Source organism: Urocampus carinirostris, chromosome 17, assembly GCF_059441175.1.
Source record: "Urocampus carinirostris isolate Australia breed hairy pipefish chromosome 17, RoL_Ucar_1.0, whole genome shotgun sequence".
NCBI classification, from domain to species: Eukaryota; Metazoa; Chordata; class Actinopteri; order Syngnathiformes; family Syngnathidae; genus Urocampus; species Urocampus carinirostris.
In genome coordinates this window covers 4,501,186-4,521,046 of record NC_142365.1, presented here as the reverse complement: position 1 = coordinate 4,521,046, position 19,861 = coordinate 4,501,186, and the positions used below count along the sequence as shown (strand labels likewise).

Sequence of the window (19,861 nt, the reverse complement as noted above, 5' to 3'; positions counted from 1 at the left end):
CGCGCGTGCACAATTGCGCACTGCTCGCACATTCTCAGCGCACGAGAAAATCTAGCCGGCGCACAAAAATCAGGGCTCAAAATTACTCATTAAGAAGCGACTTAAGTCAAAGTGACAGTGCATGAAGGGAAAAATACACGGGTTCCCCTGACGTTGTGTCCTAAATGCGGTATATCGAAGTCGAGTCGAAGTGGAACGAAGTTGAGGAAAGTTAGTAGAATTTGTCGAGAACCGGCTTCTTCGGCTCAACTCACTAAAAAGAACCGGCTCTTTCGGGTCCTAACGGCTCTTAGGGTTGTTTTTGCTTCTTTAATCCCAACATGACCAAATATGATGTAAAATGATGCACAAAATGACTTGAAGGAAGGGGGGAATAGAACAAAAATCAGGGCTCAAAATGACTCATTAAGAAGCGACTTAAGTCAAAGTGACAGTGCATGAAGGTCAAAATACACGGGTTCCCCTGACGTTCTGTCCTAAATGCGGTATATTGAAGTCGAGTCGAAGTAGAACGAAGTTGGGTAAAGTTAGTAGAGTATGTCAAGAACCGGCTTCTTCGGCTCGGCTCACTAAAAGGAATCGGCTCTTTCGGGTCCTAAACGGCTCTTAGGGTTGTTTTTGCTTCTTTAATCCCAACATGACCAAATATTATGTAAAATAATGCACAAAATGACTTCAAGGAAGGGGGGAATAGAACAAAAATGAGGGCTCAAAATTACTAATTAAGAAGCGACTTAAGTCTAAGTTACAGTGCATGAAGGGAAAAATACACGGGTTCCCCAGACATTGTGTCCTGAATGTGGTATTTTGAAGTCGAGTCGAAGTAGAACGAAGTTGGGTAAAGTTAGTAGAGTATGTCGAGAACCGGCTTCTTCGGCTCGGCTCACTAAAAACGAACCGGCTCTTTCGGGTTGTTTTTGCTTCTTGAACATGACCAAATATTAAGTAAAATGACGCACAAAATGACATAAAGGAAAGGGGGAATAGAACAAAAAAGAAAAAAAATACAAAATGAAAAAGTAGTGAAAAGCCGAGAAAAAAAGAAACAAAAGGAAGAGAAAAAAAAGAAGGAAAAATTTAGAAAAAAGCCAGAAAAAAAGAAAAGAAAGAAATGTAGGGAAAAAAAAGTAAGTAGAAAACAAAAAGAAAAAAGTAACAGCTCGGAAAAAATAAACACAATGAGATTTTTTTTAAAAGGAATTAAAAAAAGTAGAAAAAAAACAAAGAAAAAAGAATACAAAGTTTGTGTTGCATTCAAATAATTTCCACTTATATCAAGTAAATCTTGTTGCAGAAAATTTCAAAACTTGAAATAACAGCAGCAAACCAGAAGGCACGCACGCGCACACACGCTTCTTTAAAATATTCGCCATCAGTAAATGGTTTTCTGTGCTTGGCTATGCAGTGAGCAATGTGATAGCTTGCTTCAGTGGTGGCGTTTTTAGCAGTGACGAAGGTCTTCAGGGTCTGTGTTTGTTTGCCGTAACTAGACACAACGTGCAAAATACAGGACCGTTCTTAATGGAAGTACAATGTTGGTACCAAGATTCACTTGATAGAATTGGAAAAGACCGCATTTAGGACACAACGTCAGGGGAACCCGTGTATTTTTACATGCATGCACTGTAACTTTGGTTGTTTCTTAATTTGTAATTTACTAAATAGTGTTAGACTCATCCTTGTTCATGTTTCGTCTCTTAATGACGTTTAACACTTGATGCGCGAGGTACAACAATCTCGAGGCATAATGCACAAACAGCATGGTCATTTTTTTTTTTGCACAAAGCCCCAGTCATCTGTCCACGCTGGCTGGAAAAGACGATTTTTTTTTTTCGCTGGAGGAGCCGTCATGATTCATTCGTTTAACATGCGCCGGTGTTTCTGTGGCAGGGTTAAAACACCGATCTCCTAGCCTCGGAACGGCGCATACACACACCCACAGACTGAGCAGAGGAGGGGCGCTACCGTAAAGCCTTTAAACAACACGACGCGCAACTGAAAATGACTCAATTTCATTGAAAAACGCACATTAGAAAAAAGATTATTATTATTTTGCCGTACGCTTGCGTGCCACTGCTGGCACGCGTGTCATAGGTTGCCAACCCCTGGTATAAACACTACATTTTATAATAATGTTTTACATGAATTAAGCGGTAAATGCCAAACAAACAAAAGCTTCTCTATCATTTGGATTTTTTTTTTTTATTATTATTCTTTTAATATTTTTTATTATTATCACTCATATCTCACAAATATATCAATCGGAATATTGGGTTTAGATGAACTTGGATCTCGAACTTTTCACTTGACTTCCCTTTCAATAAGCGTCACCACTCCAAATCCGAGTCATTAGACCAGGGGTAGGGAACCTATGGCTCGGGAGCCATATGTGGCTCTTTTCATGAGTACGTATGGCTCCGAAATAAAACGTGACTATTGCACATCTCTCTGTGGCGTTCGACGACTTTGATTGGGTGAGCAGTACAGGTGGGCGGATTTCTGCACACAGCGCAAGTCTCTCTCTCTCTCTCTTTCCTCTCTCTCTCTTTCTCATTTTGTATCTCTCTCTCTCTCTCTCTCTCTTTCTCAATTTCTCTCTCTCTTTCTCTCTCTTTCTCAATTTCTCTCTCTCTCTCTCTCTCTTTCTCAATTTCTCTCTCTCTCTCTCTTTCTCAATTTCTCTCTCTCTCTCTCTTTCTCAATTTCTCTCTCTCTCTCTCTTTCTCAATTTCTCTCTCTCTCTCTTTCTCAATTTCTCTCTCTCTCTCTCTTTCTCAATTTCTCTCTCTTTCTCAATTTCTCAATTTCTCTCTCTTTCTCAATTTCTCTCTCTTTCTCAATTTCTCTCTCTTTCTCAATTTCTCTCTCTCTCTCAATTTCTCAATTTCTCTCTCTTTCTCAATTTCTCTCTCTTTCTCAATTTCTCTCTCTTTCTCAATTTCTCTCTCTCTCTCAATTTCTCTCTCTCTCTCAATTTCTCTCTCTCTCAATTTCTCTCTCTCTCAATTTCTCAATTTCTCTCTCTCTCAATTTCTCAATTTCTCTCTCTTTCTCAATTTCTCTCTCTTTCTCAATTTCTCAATTTCTCTCTCTTTCTCAATTTCTCTCTCTTTCTCAATTTCTCAATTTCTCTCTCTCTCAATTTCTCAATTTCTCTCTCAATTTCTCAATTTCTCTCTCTCTCAATTTCTCAATTTCTCTCTCTCTCAATTTCTCTCTCTCTCTCTCTCTCTCTCTCTCTCTCTCTCTCTCTCTCTCTCTCTCTCTCTCTCTCTCTCTCTCTCTCTCTCTCTCTCTCTCTCTCTCTCTCTCTCTCTCTCTCTCTCTCTCTCTCTCTCTCTCTCTCTCTCTCTCTCTCTCTCTCTCTCTCTCTCTCTCTCTCTCTCTCTCTCTCTCTCTCTCTCTCTCTCTCTCTCTCTCTGTGCAGTCTGCACCGAAAGTGACTATCACAATATGCTTATCGTTTGCAGTCATTTGTGACATTTTTACAAAAGAACTTTGCATGCACATTGTTTTGAAACCGTTATGAAGGACAAATTTCATGTAAAAAATGGCCTCAACACTCTTAACTGAAGGTGGAAGATAAATTGCAAATAGCATATTTACAGTGATTTGGGACACAGGATTTGGCATTATTATCATTTCATACATTTGATGAAATCATCAAATGACACACGGTGAAATCAAATGTGCTGAAGAATTAGCTTTTGTCTAGAGCACAGGTGCCAAACAGGCAGCCCGCGGGCCAGATCAGGCCCGCTAAGGGATTGAATCCGGCCCGTGAGACACCACTCAGAGAAGCGCAAGAGAAAAAACAAGCTGCAGGTTGGAATATGTCAACTTGATGTTGCCAAAGCCGGGGTGCCTCGAACAAAGACACTGTACTTGTATTTATTTCTCACTCTCTCTCTCTCTCTCTTTCTTTCCCACCCCTTTTCTCACACTCTGTCTCTTTCACTCTCTGTCTCTCTTTTTCTCTTCCTTTGTTGCTTTTTGTCTCTTTCTCTCTCTGTGTCTTTTAACCTCTTTTGCTCTAGCTTCCTTTTTTCCTTTTCTCTCTTCTCTCTTTCTCTCTTCATACCCTTCGTGCTTTCTTTTCTCTCCTTCTGTCTTTCTATTTCTCTTTGAATTTCTTTCTTCCTCTCCCTTTCTTTTCCCCCTCTCTCACGACTTTTGTTTCTCACGCTCTCTCCCACTCTCTCTCTTTCTTTCTTTGTCCTGCCCTCTCTCCTTTTCCCTCCCTCTTTCTCTTATTTCGTTATCTCTTTTTCTTTCTCTTTAATCTACCAGTCCGGCCCCCGAGTTCAAATGAGTTTGACACCCTCTAGACTCTAGAGAGCGTGTTTGGCAGTTTTTTTTTTCAATTTTGTCTGAAAATATAGGATGTGGCTCTCTCCATTTCTTTTTAAAACATTTTTTTTGCTTTTATGGCTTTTTGGGTCAAAAAGGTTCCTGACCCCTGCATTAGACTTTCAAATCCAGTAAGATTTATGATTTTCTTTGGTCACAGTCCGGTTCCTCCAACAGCACTTTGACCACATTTCCATAAACATTTACCGCACAACCCAAGTGCATACAATGTAATGGTTAAAAAATAACCCAAAGGAAATGCACCGTCGTAACAGTTTAGCGTGGAAACACCACAGACTTTTTGATGTATGTTAGAATCATGACACATATTGGTACTGGAACTGTTTTTAGGCTTCCCTAAATCCCGTCTCTCTCTGTGAAAAGCCCAATAGTACTGCAAGATTAAGGTCAAAGCCTTGAGCTGCGCATAGCCCATTGCTTGGGGATTACTCTGCTAACATAACAGTGATTAAAAGTCTAAACCAGGGGTGTCAAACCCATTTTACCTCGGGGGCCACAAGATAGAACAAACATTCTCTCAGGGGCCGGACTAATGAGGAAGGAAGAATGGACAGAAAGAAACAAGGAAAGAACGAAAGAGAGAAGGAAATGGAGAAAGAAAGAAAGAGAATGAAAGAAAGAATGAAACGGAAAGATGAGAGAAAGAAAGGAAAAAAAGAAAGAAAGACTAGTAGATTGAGGAGAAAGAAAAGAGAGAGAATGAAATAAGAGAAAGATAGGGAGGGAAAAGAGAGAGTGGTAGGACAAAGAAAAAGAGAAAGGGAGAAAGAAAGAGAGAGGTAGAAGAGAGAAAGAGATTGATAATATGAGAAACTAAAGAGAAAAAAAACAGAAAGAGGAGGGGGATGCAAGAGAGAGAGAGAGAAAAAAAATAGAAAAGGAAAAAAGGAAGAGAGAGCAAAAGAAGGTAAAAAGACACAGCGAGAGAAAGAGAAGAAAAGGAAAAAAAGAAAGAAAGACTAGTAGATTGAGGAGAAAGAAAAGAGAGAGAATGAAATAAGAGAAAGATAGGGAGGGAAAAGAGAGAGTGGTAGGACAAAGAAAAAGAGAAAGGGAGAAAGAAAGAGAGAGGTAGAAGAGAGAAAGAGATTGATAATATGAGAAACAAAAGAGAAAAAACAGAAAGAGGAGGGGGATGCAAAAGAGAGAGAGAGAGAGAGAAAAACAGAAAAGGAAAAAAGGAAGAGAGAGCAAAAGAAGGTAAAAAGACACAGCGAGAGAAAGAGAAGAAAAGGAAAAAAAGAAAGAAAGACTAGTAGATTGAGGAGAAAGAAAAGAGAGAGAATGAAATAAGAGAAAGATAGGGAGGGAAAAGAGAGAGTGGTAGGACAAAGAAAAAGAGAAAGGGAGAAAGAAAGAGAGAGGTAGAAGAGAGAAAGAGATTGATAATAGGAGAAACAAAAGAGAGAAAAACAGAAAGAGGAGGGGGATGCAAGAGAGAGAGAGAGAGAAAAAAACAGAAAAGGAAAAAAGGAAGAGAGAGCAAAAGAAGGTAAAAAGACACAGCGAGAGAAAGAGAAGAAAAGGAAAAAAAGAAAGAAAGACTAGTAGATTGAGGAGAAAGAAAAGAGAGAGAATGAAATAAGAGAAAGATAGGGAGGGAAAAGAGAGAGTGGTAGGACAAAGAAAAAGAGAAAGGGAGAAAGAAAGAGAGAGGTAGAAGAGAGAAAGAGATTGATAATAGGAGAAACAAAAGAGAGAAAAACAGAAAGAGGAGGGGGATGCAAGAGAGAGAGAGAGAGAAAAAAACAGAAAAGGAAAAAAGGAAGAGAGAGCAAAAGAAGGTAAAAAGACACAGCGAGAGAAAGAGAAGAAAAGGAAAAAAAGAAAGAAAGACTAGTAGATTGAGGAGAAAGAAAAGAGAGAGAATGAAATAAGAGAAAGATAGGGAGGGAAAAGAGAGAGTGGTAGGACAAAGAAAAAGAGAAAGGGAGAAAGAAAGAGAGAGGTAGAAGAGAGAAAGAGATTGATAATAGGAGAAACAAAAGAGAGAAAAACAGAAAGAGGAGGGGGATGCAAGAGAGAGAGAGAGAGAAAAAAACAGAAAAGGAAAAAAGGAAGAGAGAGCAAAAGAAGGTAAAAAGACACAGCGAGAGAAAGAGAAGAAAAGGAAAAAAAGAAAGAAAGACTAGTAGATTGAGGAGAAAGAAAAGAGAGAGAATGAAATAAGAGAAAGATAGGGAGGGAAAAGAGAGAGTGGTAGGACAAAGGAAAAGAGAAAGGGAGAAAGAAAGAGAGAGGTTGAAGAGAGAAAGAGATTGATAATAGGAGAAACAAAAGAGAAAAAAAACAGAAAGAGGAGGGGGATGCAAGAGAGAGAGAGAGAAAAAAAACAGAAAAGGAAAAAGAAGAGGAACAAAGAAAAGAAAAGAGAGACAGAGAGAGTGAAAGAGAGAGAGAGAGAAAGAAAGAAATACAAGTACAGCGTTTGTGAGAGGCGCCTGGCTTTGGCAAAATCAAGTGGACATATTTCAACCTGCAGCTCGTTTTTCTCTTGCGCTTCCCTCAGCTTTGTCTCGTGGGCCGGATTCAATCCCTTAGCGGGCCTGGTCTAAACTATGATACCAACATGTGACTATTATTAGCGAACAGGGCTAATTATAGACCCACAAATCGGCAATCCAATAAACTCTCGACCTAAATTCCGCAACCCGCTTCTTTTTTCTACCTCGATTTAAACGGCTCTCTTGATTTACCAAAGCCAGTCGTGTATTTTTAACCCGGGCTTCTCCGTGTCAGCATGAATCGTCCTGCGCTGTGATTGGGGACAGACAAAGTGCAAAGAGGCCACTCACTGGTCAGGAAGTCGTCGGCAATGTCATCGTTCATCAGCATGTGGGACGATAGCAGCTTATACACCTCTCCGTGTTCTCGCTCCGGGATGAAATTTAAGATATTTTGGTCCACCATATCGGACTGAACAATAGGACAGAGAAAGAACGATCAGGCCTTCGTGAAAAAACTCATCAAAGTATGCATCAAGAAATACTAACTATGAACAAAATAATAGAAAAGAGGAAGTAAACAAGACCTGTTTTGCTTTGTCGAGCCTTGGCTGCTTGTTTATGGCTCTTGAGTCAGTAAAGCTCTTTGATATCACAGTACGCCATTGATTGGACTTATTTTCTTTTTTAAGGCTAACACATCAACCTTCCTTTAAGTCATCATCCTTCCGATCTCCTCTTTCTTCCACTCAGTCGCTTTACTTCCACACCCTCTCACATTTAGTGATCCTATAACTAGGGTTTGCGCCCCCCTTTCTATCTTTCTTTATTTATTTGTATGTACCGTATTTTCCGCACTATAAGGCGCACCTAAAAGCTGACCATGCGCCTTATAATACAGTGCGCCTTATATATGGATCAATATTAAATTCGCAAGGTCTCGCAATTTACTCAACAGCCGCCGACTCGATTTTACCCCGAACGTGGAGTAGTCCGCGGTGTATGCTGGGATTTATATACCGGCGTTTCATTGGCTAACCAATGTGTCAATCATCATTAGAATCGATCGCTATTGGCTAAAGTTATTCGGAGCCTCGGATTGGCTCGAGCGCCAAAACAAACCCTGCAATTGGCCGAAAAAGATGTGTCAATCATCCGTTAAATCGATCGCTATTGGCTGAAGTTATTCGGAGCCTCGGATTGGCTAGAGGGCCGAAACAAACCCTGCAATTGGCCGAAAAAGATGTGTCAATCATCCGTTAAATCGATCGCTATTGGCTGAAGTTATTCAGAGCCTCGGATTGGCTAGAGGGCCAAAACAAACCCTGCAATTGGCCGAGTTTAGCAATGGCGTAGCAAGCTTGCTAAAGTACGCCATAAAGAAACATGTTTCATTAGTCTGTATTTGTAAATATTCTACTCTCCTGGATTTACTTCACTTACGGTTGTAAGAAGACCATGATTGCGTATCATTATTGAACGTGAGAACTTAGGTGAGTTATGCGGCTTTATATTTTCCCGGTATCTTGTTTTAGAACGATCTTGATGTTGCTGTGATGAGTTGAGTGAATTCAACTCAATTCCAAGTGTTTATTGTCATATGCACAGTAAAGTTGCGAGCGAAAAAGAAAATAGAAACTAAGGAATGGTTGGCATTTCTTGAATCCCAAGACTTTAACCTTCCGAATGATAGATGCATTTGAGTGACATCGTACGGACACCGCATCCGCACGTGTCTACGACACGTATTTGCTTCTTTGCAAGCTTTGGGAATGTTAAGGGGGTAATAAGTTTGACTGAACCATCTGACTGTTTTGTCGACGTTCCCATTGTCGCGCCTTATAATCCGGTGCGCCTTATCTATGGAAGATATAGGACCAAAAACTATTTTTTGGGGGTGCGCCCTATAACCCGGTGCGCCCTATAGTGCGGAAAATACGGTATTTGTTTCACTCAAGGCTAACACATCAACCTTCCTTTTAGTCATAATCCTTCTGATCTCCTCTTTCTTCCACTCAGTCGCTTTACTTCCACACCCTCTCACATTTACAGGGAGTGCAGAATTATTAGGCAAATGAGTATTTTGACCACATCATCCTCTTTATGCATGTTGTCTTACTCCTAGCTGTATAGGCTCGAAAGCCTACTACCAATTAAGCATATCAGGTGATGTGCATCTCTGTAATGAGAAGGGGTGTGGTCTAATGACATCAACACCCTATATCAGGTGTGCATAATTATTAGGCAACTTCCTTTCCTTTGGCAAAATGGGTCAGAAGAGGGACTTGACAGGCTCTGAAAAGTCAAAAATAGTGAGATATCTTGCAGAGGGATGCAGCACTCTTAAAATTGCCAAGCTTCTGAAGCGTGATCATCGAACAATCAAGCGTTACATTCAAAATAGTCAACAGGGTCGCAAGAAGCGTGTAGAAAAACCAAGGCGCAAAATAACTGCCCGTGAACTGAGAAAAGTCAAGCGTACAGCTGCCAAGATGCCACTTGCCACCAGTTTTGCCATATTTCAGAGCTGCAACATCACTGGAGTGCCCAAAAGCACAAGGTGTGCAATACTCAGAGACAAGGCCAAGGTAAGAAAGGCTGAAAAACGACCACCACTGAACAAGACACACAAGCTGAAACGTCAAGACTGGGCCAAGAAAAATCTCAAGACGGATTTTTCTAAGGTTTTATGGACTGATGAAATGAGAGTGAGTCTTGATGGGCCAGATGGATGGGCCCGTGGCTGGATCGGTAAAGGGCAGAGAGCTCCAGTCTGCCTCAGACGCCAGCAAGGTGGAGGTGGGGTACTGGTATGGGCTGGTATCATCAAAGATGAGCTTGTGGGGCCTTTTCGGGTTGAGGATGGACTCAAGCTCAACTCCCAGTCCTACTGCCAGTTTCTGGAAGACACCTTCTTCAAGCAGTGGTACAGGAAGAAGTCCGCATCCTTCAAGAAAAACATGATTTTCATACAGGACAACGCTCCATCACACGCATCCAAGTACTCCACAGCGTGGCTGGCAAGAAAGGGTCTAAAAGAAGAAAAACTAATGACATGGCCTCCTTGTTCACCTGATCTGAACCCCATAGAGAACCTGTGGTCCCTCATCAAATGTGAGATTTACAAGGAGGGAAAACAGTACACCTCTCTGAACAGTGTCTGGGAGGCTGTGGTTGCTGCTGCACGCAATGTTGATCGTGAACAGATCAAAGCACTGACAGAATCCATGGATGGCAGGCTTTTGAGTGTCCTTGCAAAGAAAGGTGGCTATATTGGTCACTGATTTGTTTTTGTTTTGTTTTTGAATGTCAGAAATGTATATTTGTGAATGTTGAGCTGTTATATTGGTTTCCCTGATGAAAATAAATAATTGAAATGGGTATACATTTGTTTTTTGTTAAGTTGCCTAATAATTATGCACAGTAATAGTCACCTGCACACACAGATATCCTCCTAAAATAGCTAAAACTAAAAAAGCCCCACTCCAACTTCCAAAATATTCAGCTTTGATATTAATGAGACTTTTGGGTTCATTAAGAACATGGTTGTTGTTCAATAATAAAATTAATCCTCAAAAATACAACTTGCCTAATAATTCTGCACTCCCTGAAGTGATCCTATAACTAGGGTTTGCACCCCCCTTTCTATCTTTCTTTCTTTCTTTATTTGTATGTACTGTAAAATCCGGACTATAAGTCGCAACCTTTTTCACAAGCTTTCCACCATGCGTTTTATGCAATGATTCAGGTAATTGATGCATTTTTTCTTACAGCCGCCAGGGGCGCCCAAGCAGTAAAGGGTAGAGTGAGACTGGTGGAATATGTGTGTCAAGGAAGAAGTAAGTTTAACTTTGCTCTATGTGCATGATTAAAACTAGTATCACCAGACCAATCATGGAAAAGGTGTCAATCGAAGGGGTAGGGCTAACTTCCATTTTGGGAGTCTGTTAATTTCTAAACGGAAACAAATGGATTACTAGAAGAAACGTCCAACAAAGCAGAAATGTTCAAGGCAGTTCACAATTTATCTGTCGACATTATTGTGTGTTTCGGAGTAAATATTTTACACTGTTGGATTCTATAGATTGTCTTAGATGTAACAAAGCCATTTTCGCTGACATATAAAGAAGTTGAAGACGGCCAGAGAACGTAATGGAGAGGTAACCCTGGCTTTTCCGTTATCTTGTTTCAGACGGATCGTAATGTTTCTCTGATGAGTGTATTTTGAAATGGTCATCCTATTTTGAATCCCAAGAATTTAAGCTTGTTTTGATTGTTTGTTTAATGTCTAAGGCATCCATTCGATATGGTTGGTGTAAAGTGTAAAAAAGAAGCGAGCCGTTTCTTTTGAAATGAAAGTGGAATAAGAAAGCTTGATGCGGTTGAGAAAATGGTCGGAGCGCTTTTTTTCGTCCACTCTCCAACACGGAGGAGGACCTCTTGAGGCACATCTTCCAAAAGTAAGTTCAACTCAAGCTTTCTAAGTATATGTGGCTTGACGTATTTCAGTGACTGGCGACTCCGTACAAACACGTATTTGTTTATCAAAATTGCGGCGGTGGGCCAGCAGAACGTTAAGGGACCGTTTTTTATCAAAACTCTTTCTGTGTATCTCGTGTTTCAATGTGGGCACATGCGGCTTATAGTTAATGTATGTACCAAATAGTTTTTTCTTTATAAATATACTGGGTGCGGCTTATAATCAGGTGCGCTCTTTAGTCTGAATTTTATGGTATGTGCCTATTAGGCCACTGTCCTTTTATTTTTGTGGTGTCTAAAATGAACATCCATCCATCCATTATCTGCACCGCTTATCCTCAGTAGGGTCGCGGGAGTGCTGGAGTCCATACCAGTTCTCTTCGGGCAGTGGGCAGGGGACACCCTGAACTGCTTGCAAGCCAGTCGCAGGGCACACAGGGACAGACAATTTGCTCGCTCATTCACACCTAGGGACAATTTGGACCGGCCAATTCACCTGAAATGCATGTCTTTGGAATGTGGGAGGAAACCGGAGTGCCCGGAGGGAACCCACGCAAGCACGGGGAGAACATGCAAACTCCACACAGGAGGGTCGATCTCAATATAATAAGTCATTTTGATTGCTAACTGCAACAAGCTAATCTAACAGCTACACTGAAGGTCTCACAAAGCACATTTATACTACAGTGGAACCTCGGTTTTCGAACGCCTCTCAGTTCGAACAAATCGGTTCTCGACCAAAAATTTCGAGAAATTCTTGCTTCGCTTTTCGTTCAAAAAATCGGAGTTCGAACGCCGGCAGCTGGGGGCGACGCTGAGCGGCGTACGAGTGTAGATCGCCCCCACCCCTCGTGAAGAACTGTTGTCACGGCAACGCGCACTCCTTTTCTGTTTTCGTTTTTCAAAAGCGGTGAAGGGAGTGTTTTAACCCCTAATTATGCCTCGGAAGAAGGTCGGTGCAAGCAGCAAAGTTGCTACGGGTGAAAAAAGAGGAGTAGTGCGTACAACTATTGCATTTAAAAAAGAAATAATAGCAAAATATGAAGAAGGTGTGCGAGTTTCCCTTCTTTCAGGAATACAGCATGGCTTCTGCCGACCGGTAAGAAATCCTATTCATAATTCTTTTCTTTATCCTTTAACCGCTTACCACTTGTTGTGGGGACCCGAGTGCTAAATGACGTGTAAACGACCTGATTTTTTTATTTTTACACGTTCATGTTAGCGTAATCTTCGCGAACGTACGACTGGCCTGGGTTAGCTTTACGTTAAATATTCAAGATAAACATTCAGGGTGTTGGAACGGATTAAAACAATTTTACATGACTTTTAATGGGAAAAAACGGCTTCGGTGATCGTACAAATCGGTTTTCGTACAAAGAAATGGAACGGATTATGGTCGAGAACCGAGGTTCCACTGTATTAGACAAAAGTGCTCCAGACCTAGCCAGTTGTTGCTAATGGGCATGCTAATTTAGCATCAAAGCAAGAAGAAGTGCGTTTGAACCCTGTTCTTTTACACTCACCGGCAAATGTCCAATGAGTGAAGATACACTGTCTGAGACGTACACGATATTTCCGTCCGTCGTTAGCCCGATTAAGAAACCATCGAGTGCCTGTAAGAGAAGAAAAGTTCCTCATTACAGCAAGTTTTGATTTATTGTCAGTACTGGCATGGAGAAGACGTGCGCTCTTTTCATGCTACTTCATTGAAAGCGCTGGCGAGCCGGTCCGAGGACCATGCCCAGTTTTCCATCTTGAAATCATAAGGAGAAAAGGACATCCGTGTAGATGCTTGTTTTTTAGTCAAGATGGCGGCGCGTTGTGCAGACGCTGCGGCTCGGGCTCCAGTTCGTTGTTTTTCAGTGTCCCCTGATCCCTCTTATTTTCCCTTCGACTCCCTTCGCATTTACAATAATATCCACTACATCCCGAGGGATATACAGAGACCACCGGATCTCCCTGGAAGATTTGCCCGCCTGCCGACAATGACAACGACGGAGCAAAGGCTGAGCTAAGAAGGCGACCACACAGACCAGCGCTCCCAAGCATGTTCAACCAACGCCAGATCCATCGTCCACAATGAGTGAATTGAGCTGCGGATCGCCACCAACAACGTCCGGAATTGGAGGACTTTTTTTTTGCCATCACCGGCCCGAACGAGACGAAGACTCCGGTAAAAACAGGGGTTGGAGACTACGCGCTACAATAATAGCCGAACCATTGACACACACTGCTCACTCGATCTGGAGTTTCTAGCAGTATCGTGCAGACCCTTCTATGTACTGGGAGAGTTAACTGTGGTCTTTGCTGTATACTTTTCACCGCTAACAGTTTCACCGGATGCTAACGTTAGCATAGCGCTAAATCTCCTGCCCGCTGCTATCATTAAACAGCAGCTTGCACACCCCAACGGAGCTTTATCGTCGACGGAGACTTTAATCGGGCATGTTTATGACTGTACTCCCAAATCCATTCAATTGTGGACTGTCAATTAGTCAATTAGTTCTTTGTTCCTTGTGTCTTTGTTTCCTTATCCTCACTGTAAATGTGGAACTGGAGTCGTCCAATTTCGTTGTCACAGCATATCCCATGTTGTAACAATGACAATAAAGGCATATTCTATTCTATTGTTTACCTCGAGCATAAGCTGGGTGAACTCCTCATTGCTGAGGAACGAAGGCTTCCAGTCTTGTCTCACGTCACACGTTTCGTTCTGCGAACTGATGTCTGCAACGTAAGAACACACGACGAACGACGAGGATCGTTCAAAATCCACCGTAACTCGGGAAAAACGAGAACGGTGTTTGCCGACTCTTACCTTTTTGTTTCTGTAAGAAGTCAATGGTTCTTTGTAGTATGGTGATTTTGTCCATCTTGCGAGGATGGCCTTGGCCCTGCAGCATGGTGCATAGCTCCTTGATGAGGACATTGAACTGGTCTCTCCTTTTCTTTTCCGATTTGTTTCGGGATGCCCTGGAGGAGTCAAAGTTTAGAGACCTCCCACGCAGCAGCGATAGCAAAGTAATCATTCGGCTGAATTACCTTTTGGCTTTGTCTTTCTCATCTTCGTCCATGAAATCATCTGTGCAGCTCCTGGAATAAAAAATAGATGCCAATTCAATTGTGGTTCATTTGATGGTCCTTGGCACAAACAAAGCACACGCTTTTTAATCTTATTTTAAAAGAAGAATTCTCTGTTACCAGGCAACAGTCTTGCTCACGTTTAAATATAAAATACATTGAGTTGCATATTATTAAATTGTTGTTGCTATTTAAATGTAGCAATGCAACCTTATTTATATTTTAATTAAATACAGACTCTGCTGCTCAGTCACTCACAATAGCTGTTGTTAGCCACAGTAATCGTTACACAGTGAGTTATTGTACGGTATGTTTTCCGTGGGAAAGAAAACAGAAGAATTCAGGAATCTCATCTCTCATCTCATTAGCCGTACCGCTTATCCTCATTAGGGTCGCGGGGGGGCTGGAGCCCATCCCAGCCATCTTCGGGCAGTGGGCAGGGGACACCCTGAACTGGTTGCCAGCCAATCGCAGGGCACACGGGGACAGACAACTCATTCGCTCATTCACAACTAGGGACAATTTGGACCGGCCAATTCACCTGAAATGCATGTTTTTTGGAATGTGGGAGGAAACCGGAGTGCCCGGAGGAAACCCACGCAAGCACGGGGAGAACATACAAACTCCGCACAGAAAGTCTGGAGCTGGATTTGAACCCACGACAGGTTCCCATGACATTAACTGTGCCGCACAAGCGCTAACCACTGCGCCGCCGTGCTGCCCGAGTTCAGGAATATGAAATGAATATCTTTTTCAGACATATGGAAAACCCTTTAATATAGATTTTATGTTGACATTCTTCTTGGTAATATTATTCTGAAATGCACAGAAATACTGTGTTTGATACTGAGAGTAAAACACGAATCGAAATCATTATCAAAGTTTTTGTGACAGGGTTATTAAAACAGTCTTTCATATTTTATAGTTTACCTTAATAAAGTTGTGAAAAAGGAAAAAGATTGGCTAGACGCCTATTTATACTGTTAGATGAGACCTCATGTCTTGGAATATATGTAAAAAAGAAATGGCATCGAAGTGGACTTCAACGCTTTAAAGTTGGTAAAAACAACGTTATTTGTCTGTATTTGTGATATAATTTCCGGACATACTCCCTATCGGTGTGTGTGTGTGAATGGGTAAGCGTGAAGCACATTGTAAAGCTCTTTGGCAGGTCTTCGTTGACCATTTACATACAGTATGTTAATGGTAGGGCAGCACGGCAGCGCAGTGGTTAGCGCTTGTGCGGCACAGTTCATGTCATGGGAAACTGTCGTGGGTTCAAATCCAGCTCCAGACTTTCTGTGCGGAGTTTGTATGTTCTCCCCGTGCTTGCGTGGGTTTCCTCCGGGCACTCCGGTTTCCTCCCACATTCCAAAGACATGCATTTCAGGTGAATTGCCCGGTCCAAATTGTCCCTAGGTGTGAATGAGCGAATGAGTTGTCTGTCCCTGTGTGCCCTGCGATTGGCTGGCAACCAGTTCAGGGTGTCCCCTGCCCACTGCCCGGAGATGGCTGGGATGGGCTCCAGCCCCCCGCGACCCTACTGAGGATAAGCGGTACGGCTAATGAGATGAGATGAGAGATGTTAATGGTAGTATATTTTAAAGGATGTGTATGGTGCTGTTCCACTTCGGTACTTACTCCCAGTCTCTGAGGCTGGAAGGACAGGGGCCTCCGAAGTCCGAAAGGTTGTCCATCCTCACGCTCTTTCCCATCCAGGCCCTTTCGCGAGTCTCATCCGTACCGACCTCATCCGAACACGCCCTCACACCAAACTAGTGCGCCCCGGCACCCGAACAAAGGACAAATCCTGCAACAGACAATTAAATAATCCCATTAGTTGGGAAATCACGTTGAAAGAAATTACATTTAAAGAAGTGTTTTGATGTCAAAAATCAGACAGAGCTTTTTAAGTCATGTTTATTTGTGACGCTCTTAATCGCAAAGAGTCTCAAAGGGCTGCACAGATCAAATACCATTGCAAACTACAGACTATTATACCATAAAATATATAGGTTATTCTTATGCTATAGAGTAAAAGTGTGTTTGAAGCTTAGATTTAAACATTTCAGAGTCTCAAAGGGCTGCACAGACCACAGATTATTTGAAACCACAGACTATTATGACACCATCCCCTGATCTAAAACCTACATGAGGGCGAGGAAAAACTCAAAAACCTCAACATGAGGAAAATGAAGAAACCTTGAGAAAAGACCTCAAAGAGCTGTACAGACTACAGACTATTATTGCAGCAACCCCTGATCTAAAACCTACATGAGGGCAAGGAAAAACTCAAAAACCTCAACTTTAGAAAAATGAAAAAACCTTGAGAAGGGCGATCTCAAAGGGCTGCACAGACTATTGCACACTACAGACTATTACTACACCATCCCCAGATCTAGAACCTACATGAGGGCAAGGAAAAACTCAAAAACCTCAACATGAGAAAAATGAAGAAACCTTGAGAAGGGACAGTCTCAAAGGGCTGCACAGACCACAGATTATTGCAAACCACAGACCATTATGACACCATCCCCTGATCTAAAACCTACATGAGGGCAAGGAAAAACTCAAAAACCTCAGCATAGCTCAGTAGCCTAGATGGTAAGGCGCCCGCTTTGAGACTGGGAGGTTCGGGTTCGCGCCCCGGCCGAGTCATTCCTAAGACTTAAAAAGTGGTCGGCGGCGCCCTCTCTTGGCTGCGGCTGCATCGGGTCAGATGCAATCGACATTTCGTTCTGTGTACATTGTTACACAGAATGACAATACAAGGAAATTATTATTATTATTATTATTATAGGGAAAATGAAGAAACCTTGGGAAGGGATAGTCTCAAAGGGCTGCACAGACTATTGCACACTACAGACTATTACTACACCATCCCCTGATCTAAAACCTACATGAGGGCAAGGAAAAACTCAAAAGCCTTCAACATTAAAAAAAATGAAGAAACCTTGAGAAGGGACAGTCGCAAAGGGCTGCACAGACCAAGGATTATTGCAACCCACAGACTATTATGACAGCGTCCCCTGATCTAAAACCTACATGAGGGCAAGGAAAAACTCAAAAACCTCAACATGAGGAAAATGAAGAAACCTTGAGAAGGGACCGCACATGATGTCATCCCCTTCCATGATGACCAATAACAATTAATACACAGATATTGTCAACATAAAATATAGGTTATTCATATGCTAATCGGATAAATGCGTAAAAGGGCTAAATATTACAATGTATGCTTCTGCAACACACCCTATAAAGAGCCTACAAAGAAAATTCGAACCTATTTGCATTTAGGCTTCTCAAAGACACGGCACTATACGGTCCTCCAAGGCCAATCCAAAGATGGCACTCCATAATTATTAAATGAGATTCCCTGAACAGCAACACATTAGTAAGATGTGAGGCAATGTCTCAATGATCAAGGTAAAAAAAAAAGTCATGTTAGAAGGAAAGGAAATTAAGGAAGTGGAATATCAAAGACACAATTAAATCCCAGGACATTGTGTGCCGTAATACTCGACGGTGCCGATCTCATCTCGTGAAAAGTATTTGGATTTGACTAACGAAGCGAAGCTTTGCAACATGTTCCAGATTTTGTTTCCTTGTAAAACACACAAGTGAACATCTTCATTTCGTTTTTGGGAGAAGAATCGCAAACCCTCGTGGATAAGAACATTTGGAACCATTCCCAGACAATAATTGGCACCCCGAACTTCTTTGCTAATGGACTAATGCTAATGCTAGTTATTGGTCCATCTAAATCAGGGGTGTCAAACATGCGGCCCGGGGGCCGGATCAGGCCCGCTAAGGGATTGAATCCGGCCCGCGAGACAACGCTCAGTGAAGCGCAAGGGAAAAACGAGCTGCAGGTTGAAATAAGTCCACTTGATGTTGCCAAAGCCAGGTGCCTCTCACAAGACAGTGTACTTGTATTTCTCTCTCTCTCTCTCTCTCTCTCTCTCTCTCTCTCTCTCTCTCTCTCTCTCTCTTCCTCCCCTTTTCTCTCACTCTCTGTGTCTCTCTATCACTTTCTGTGTCTCTTTCTCTTTCTTTGTTTCTCTTTGTCTCTTTTTCTCTCTGTGTCTTTTTACCTCTTTTGCCCCCTCTTCCATTTTTCCTTTTCTCTCTTTCGCTCTCTCCTGCTTTCCCCTTCTCTCATTCTCCCATTCTCTCTTTCTCTCCTTCTCTTTACTCTCCTTCCCTCTTTCTCTCTTTCTATTTCTCTTTGGATATCATTCTTTCTCTCTCTTTCTTTCCCCCTCTCTCACTTGTCCTTATATCTTTTTTGTTTCTCACATTCTCTCGCTCTCTCTCTTCTCTCTCTCTTTCTCCCTTTCTCTCTTTCATTGTCCCACCTTCTCTCCTTCACTTTGTCTTATTTCTTTCTCTTTTTTCATTTCCCTCTAATCTACTAGTCCGGCCCCCGAGAGAATGTTTGTTCTATTGTGTGGCCCCCGAGGTAAAATGAGTTTGACACCCCTGATCTAAGTGCTGTGACTTGTTCTCAAAAATGGCTCTGAGCATTCACAAATGTAATATCGACCAGAGTGACTCGGTCAAAAATTGAGGTGTCGTACTTGACCCCGATCTGTCCTTTCAAAAACACGTTAAGAATATTACTAGAACAGCTTTTTTTTCCCCATCTTCGCAACATTGCTAAATTTCGTCCTATGCTGTCTCAGTCGGTGTCACGAGGTGGAAGGGGTGACCGGACCAGAACGGAGGCAGGAGGCAGGAAGGGAGAACTCAGTTGCGTACGATCAAAGCTTTTATTTACCAAAATAAAAGTTGTCCAAAAACTCCGGGACAAAACAGAACAAAAACATTCTTACACTCAGAATGGTCAGGTACAGGTTTCCTCTAACTTAAACTAAACAGGACAAGGCATAACAGAACAGAAAAGGTATAATGAGCCAACACCCGCAATACCCACCACCCAACCTTAAATAGCAGCCATGCAATTAGCTGATCTGCTTCAGCTGGTGACCAGGGGGTGGGGCAGACCGGTCGCCACAGCGACCATGACAGTCGGATGCGGAGATTATAATTCATGCGTTTGGATTACTATAATGCCCTACTCTCCGGTCCCCCGAAGTCCAAAATCAAGAGCCTTCAGCTGGTACAAAATGCTGCAGCGAGGCTTTTAACTAAGACAAGAAAGTTGGATCACATGACCCTGATTTGAGCTAACCTGCATTGGCTCCCTGTTAGCTTAAGACACAGGTGTCAAACAGGCGGCCCGCGGGCCAGATCAGGCCCGCTAAGGGATTGAATCCGGCCCGCGAGACAACACTCAGAGAAGCGCAAGAGAAAAACAAGCTGCAGGTTGAAATGTCAACTCGATGTTGCCAAAGCCAGGTGCCTCTCACAAAGACACTGTACTTGGATTTATTTCTCTCTCTCTCTCCTTCTCTCTCTCTTTTCCACCCTTTTTTCCCACTCTCTGTCTTTTTCACTCTGTATCTCTCTTTTTCTCTTCCTTT

General features: G+C 42.2%; 1 protein-coding gene across 2 annotated transcripts in view; it reads right to left on the bottom strand.

Annotated features, from left to right (window-relative positions):
• npas2 (neuronal PAS domain protein 2) overlaps positions 1-19,861 on the bottom strand; it is a 102,400-nt gene that overhangs the window by 25,392 nt on the left and 57,147 nt on the right. For both annotated transcript variants that reach the window (XM_088320515.1, XM_088320516.1), the window contains exons 2-7: positions 16,017-16,185; positions 14,337-14,387; positions 14,113-14,267; positions 13,930-14,021; positions 12,818-12,907; positions 7,167-7,287 (exon numbers count right to left, since the gene is read on the bottom strand). In XM_088320515.1, the coding sequence (XP_088176641.1) occupies positions 7,167-7,287; positions 12,818-12,907; positions 13,930-14,021; positions 14,113-14,267; positions 14,337-14,387; positions 16,017-16,090 (583 nt within the window). In that variant the 5' untranslated portion in view covers positions 16,091-16,185. The remainder of the gene's footprint in view (positions 1-7,166; positions 7,288-12,817; positions 12,908-13,929; positions 14,022-14,112; positions 14,268-14,336; positions 14,388-16,016; positions 16,186-19,861) is intronic.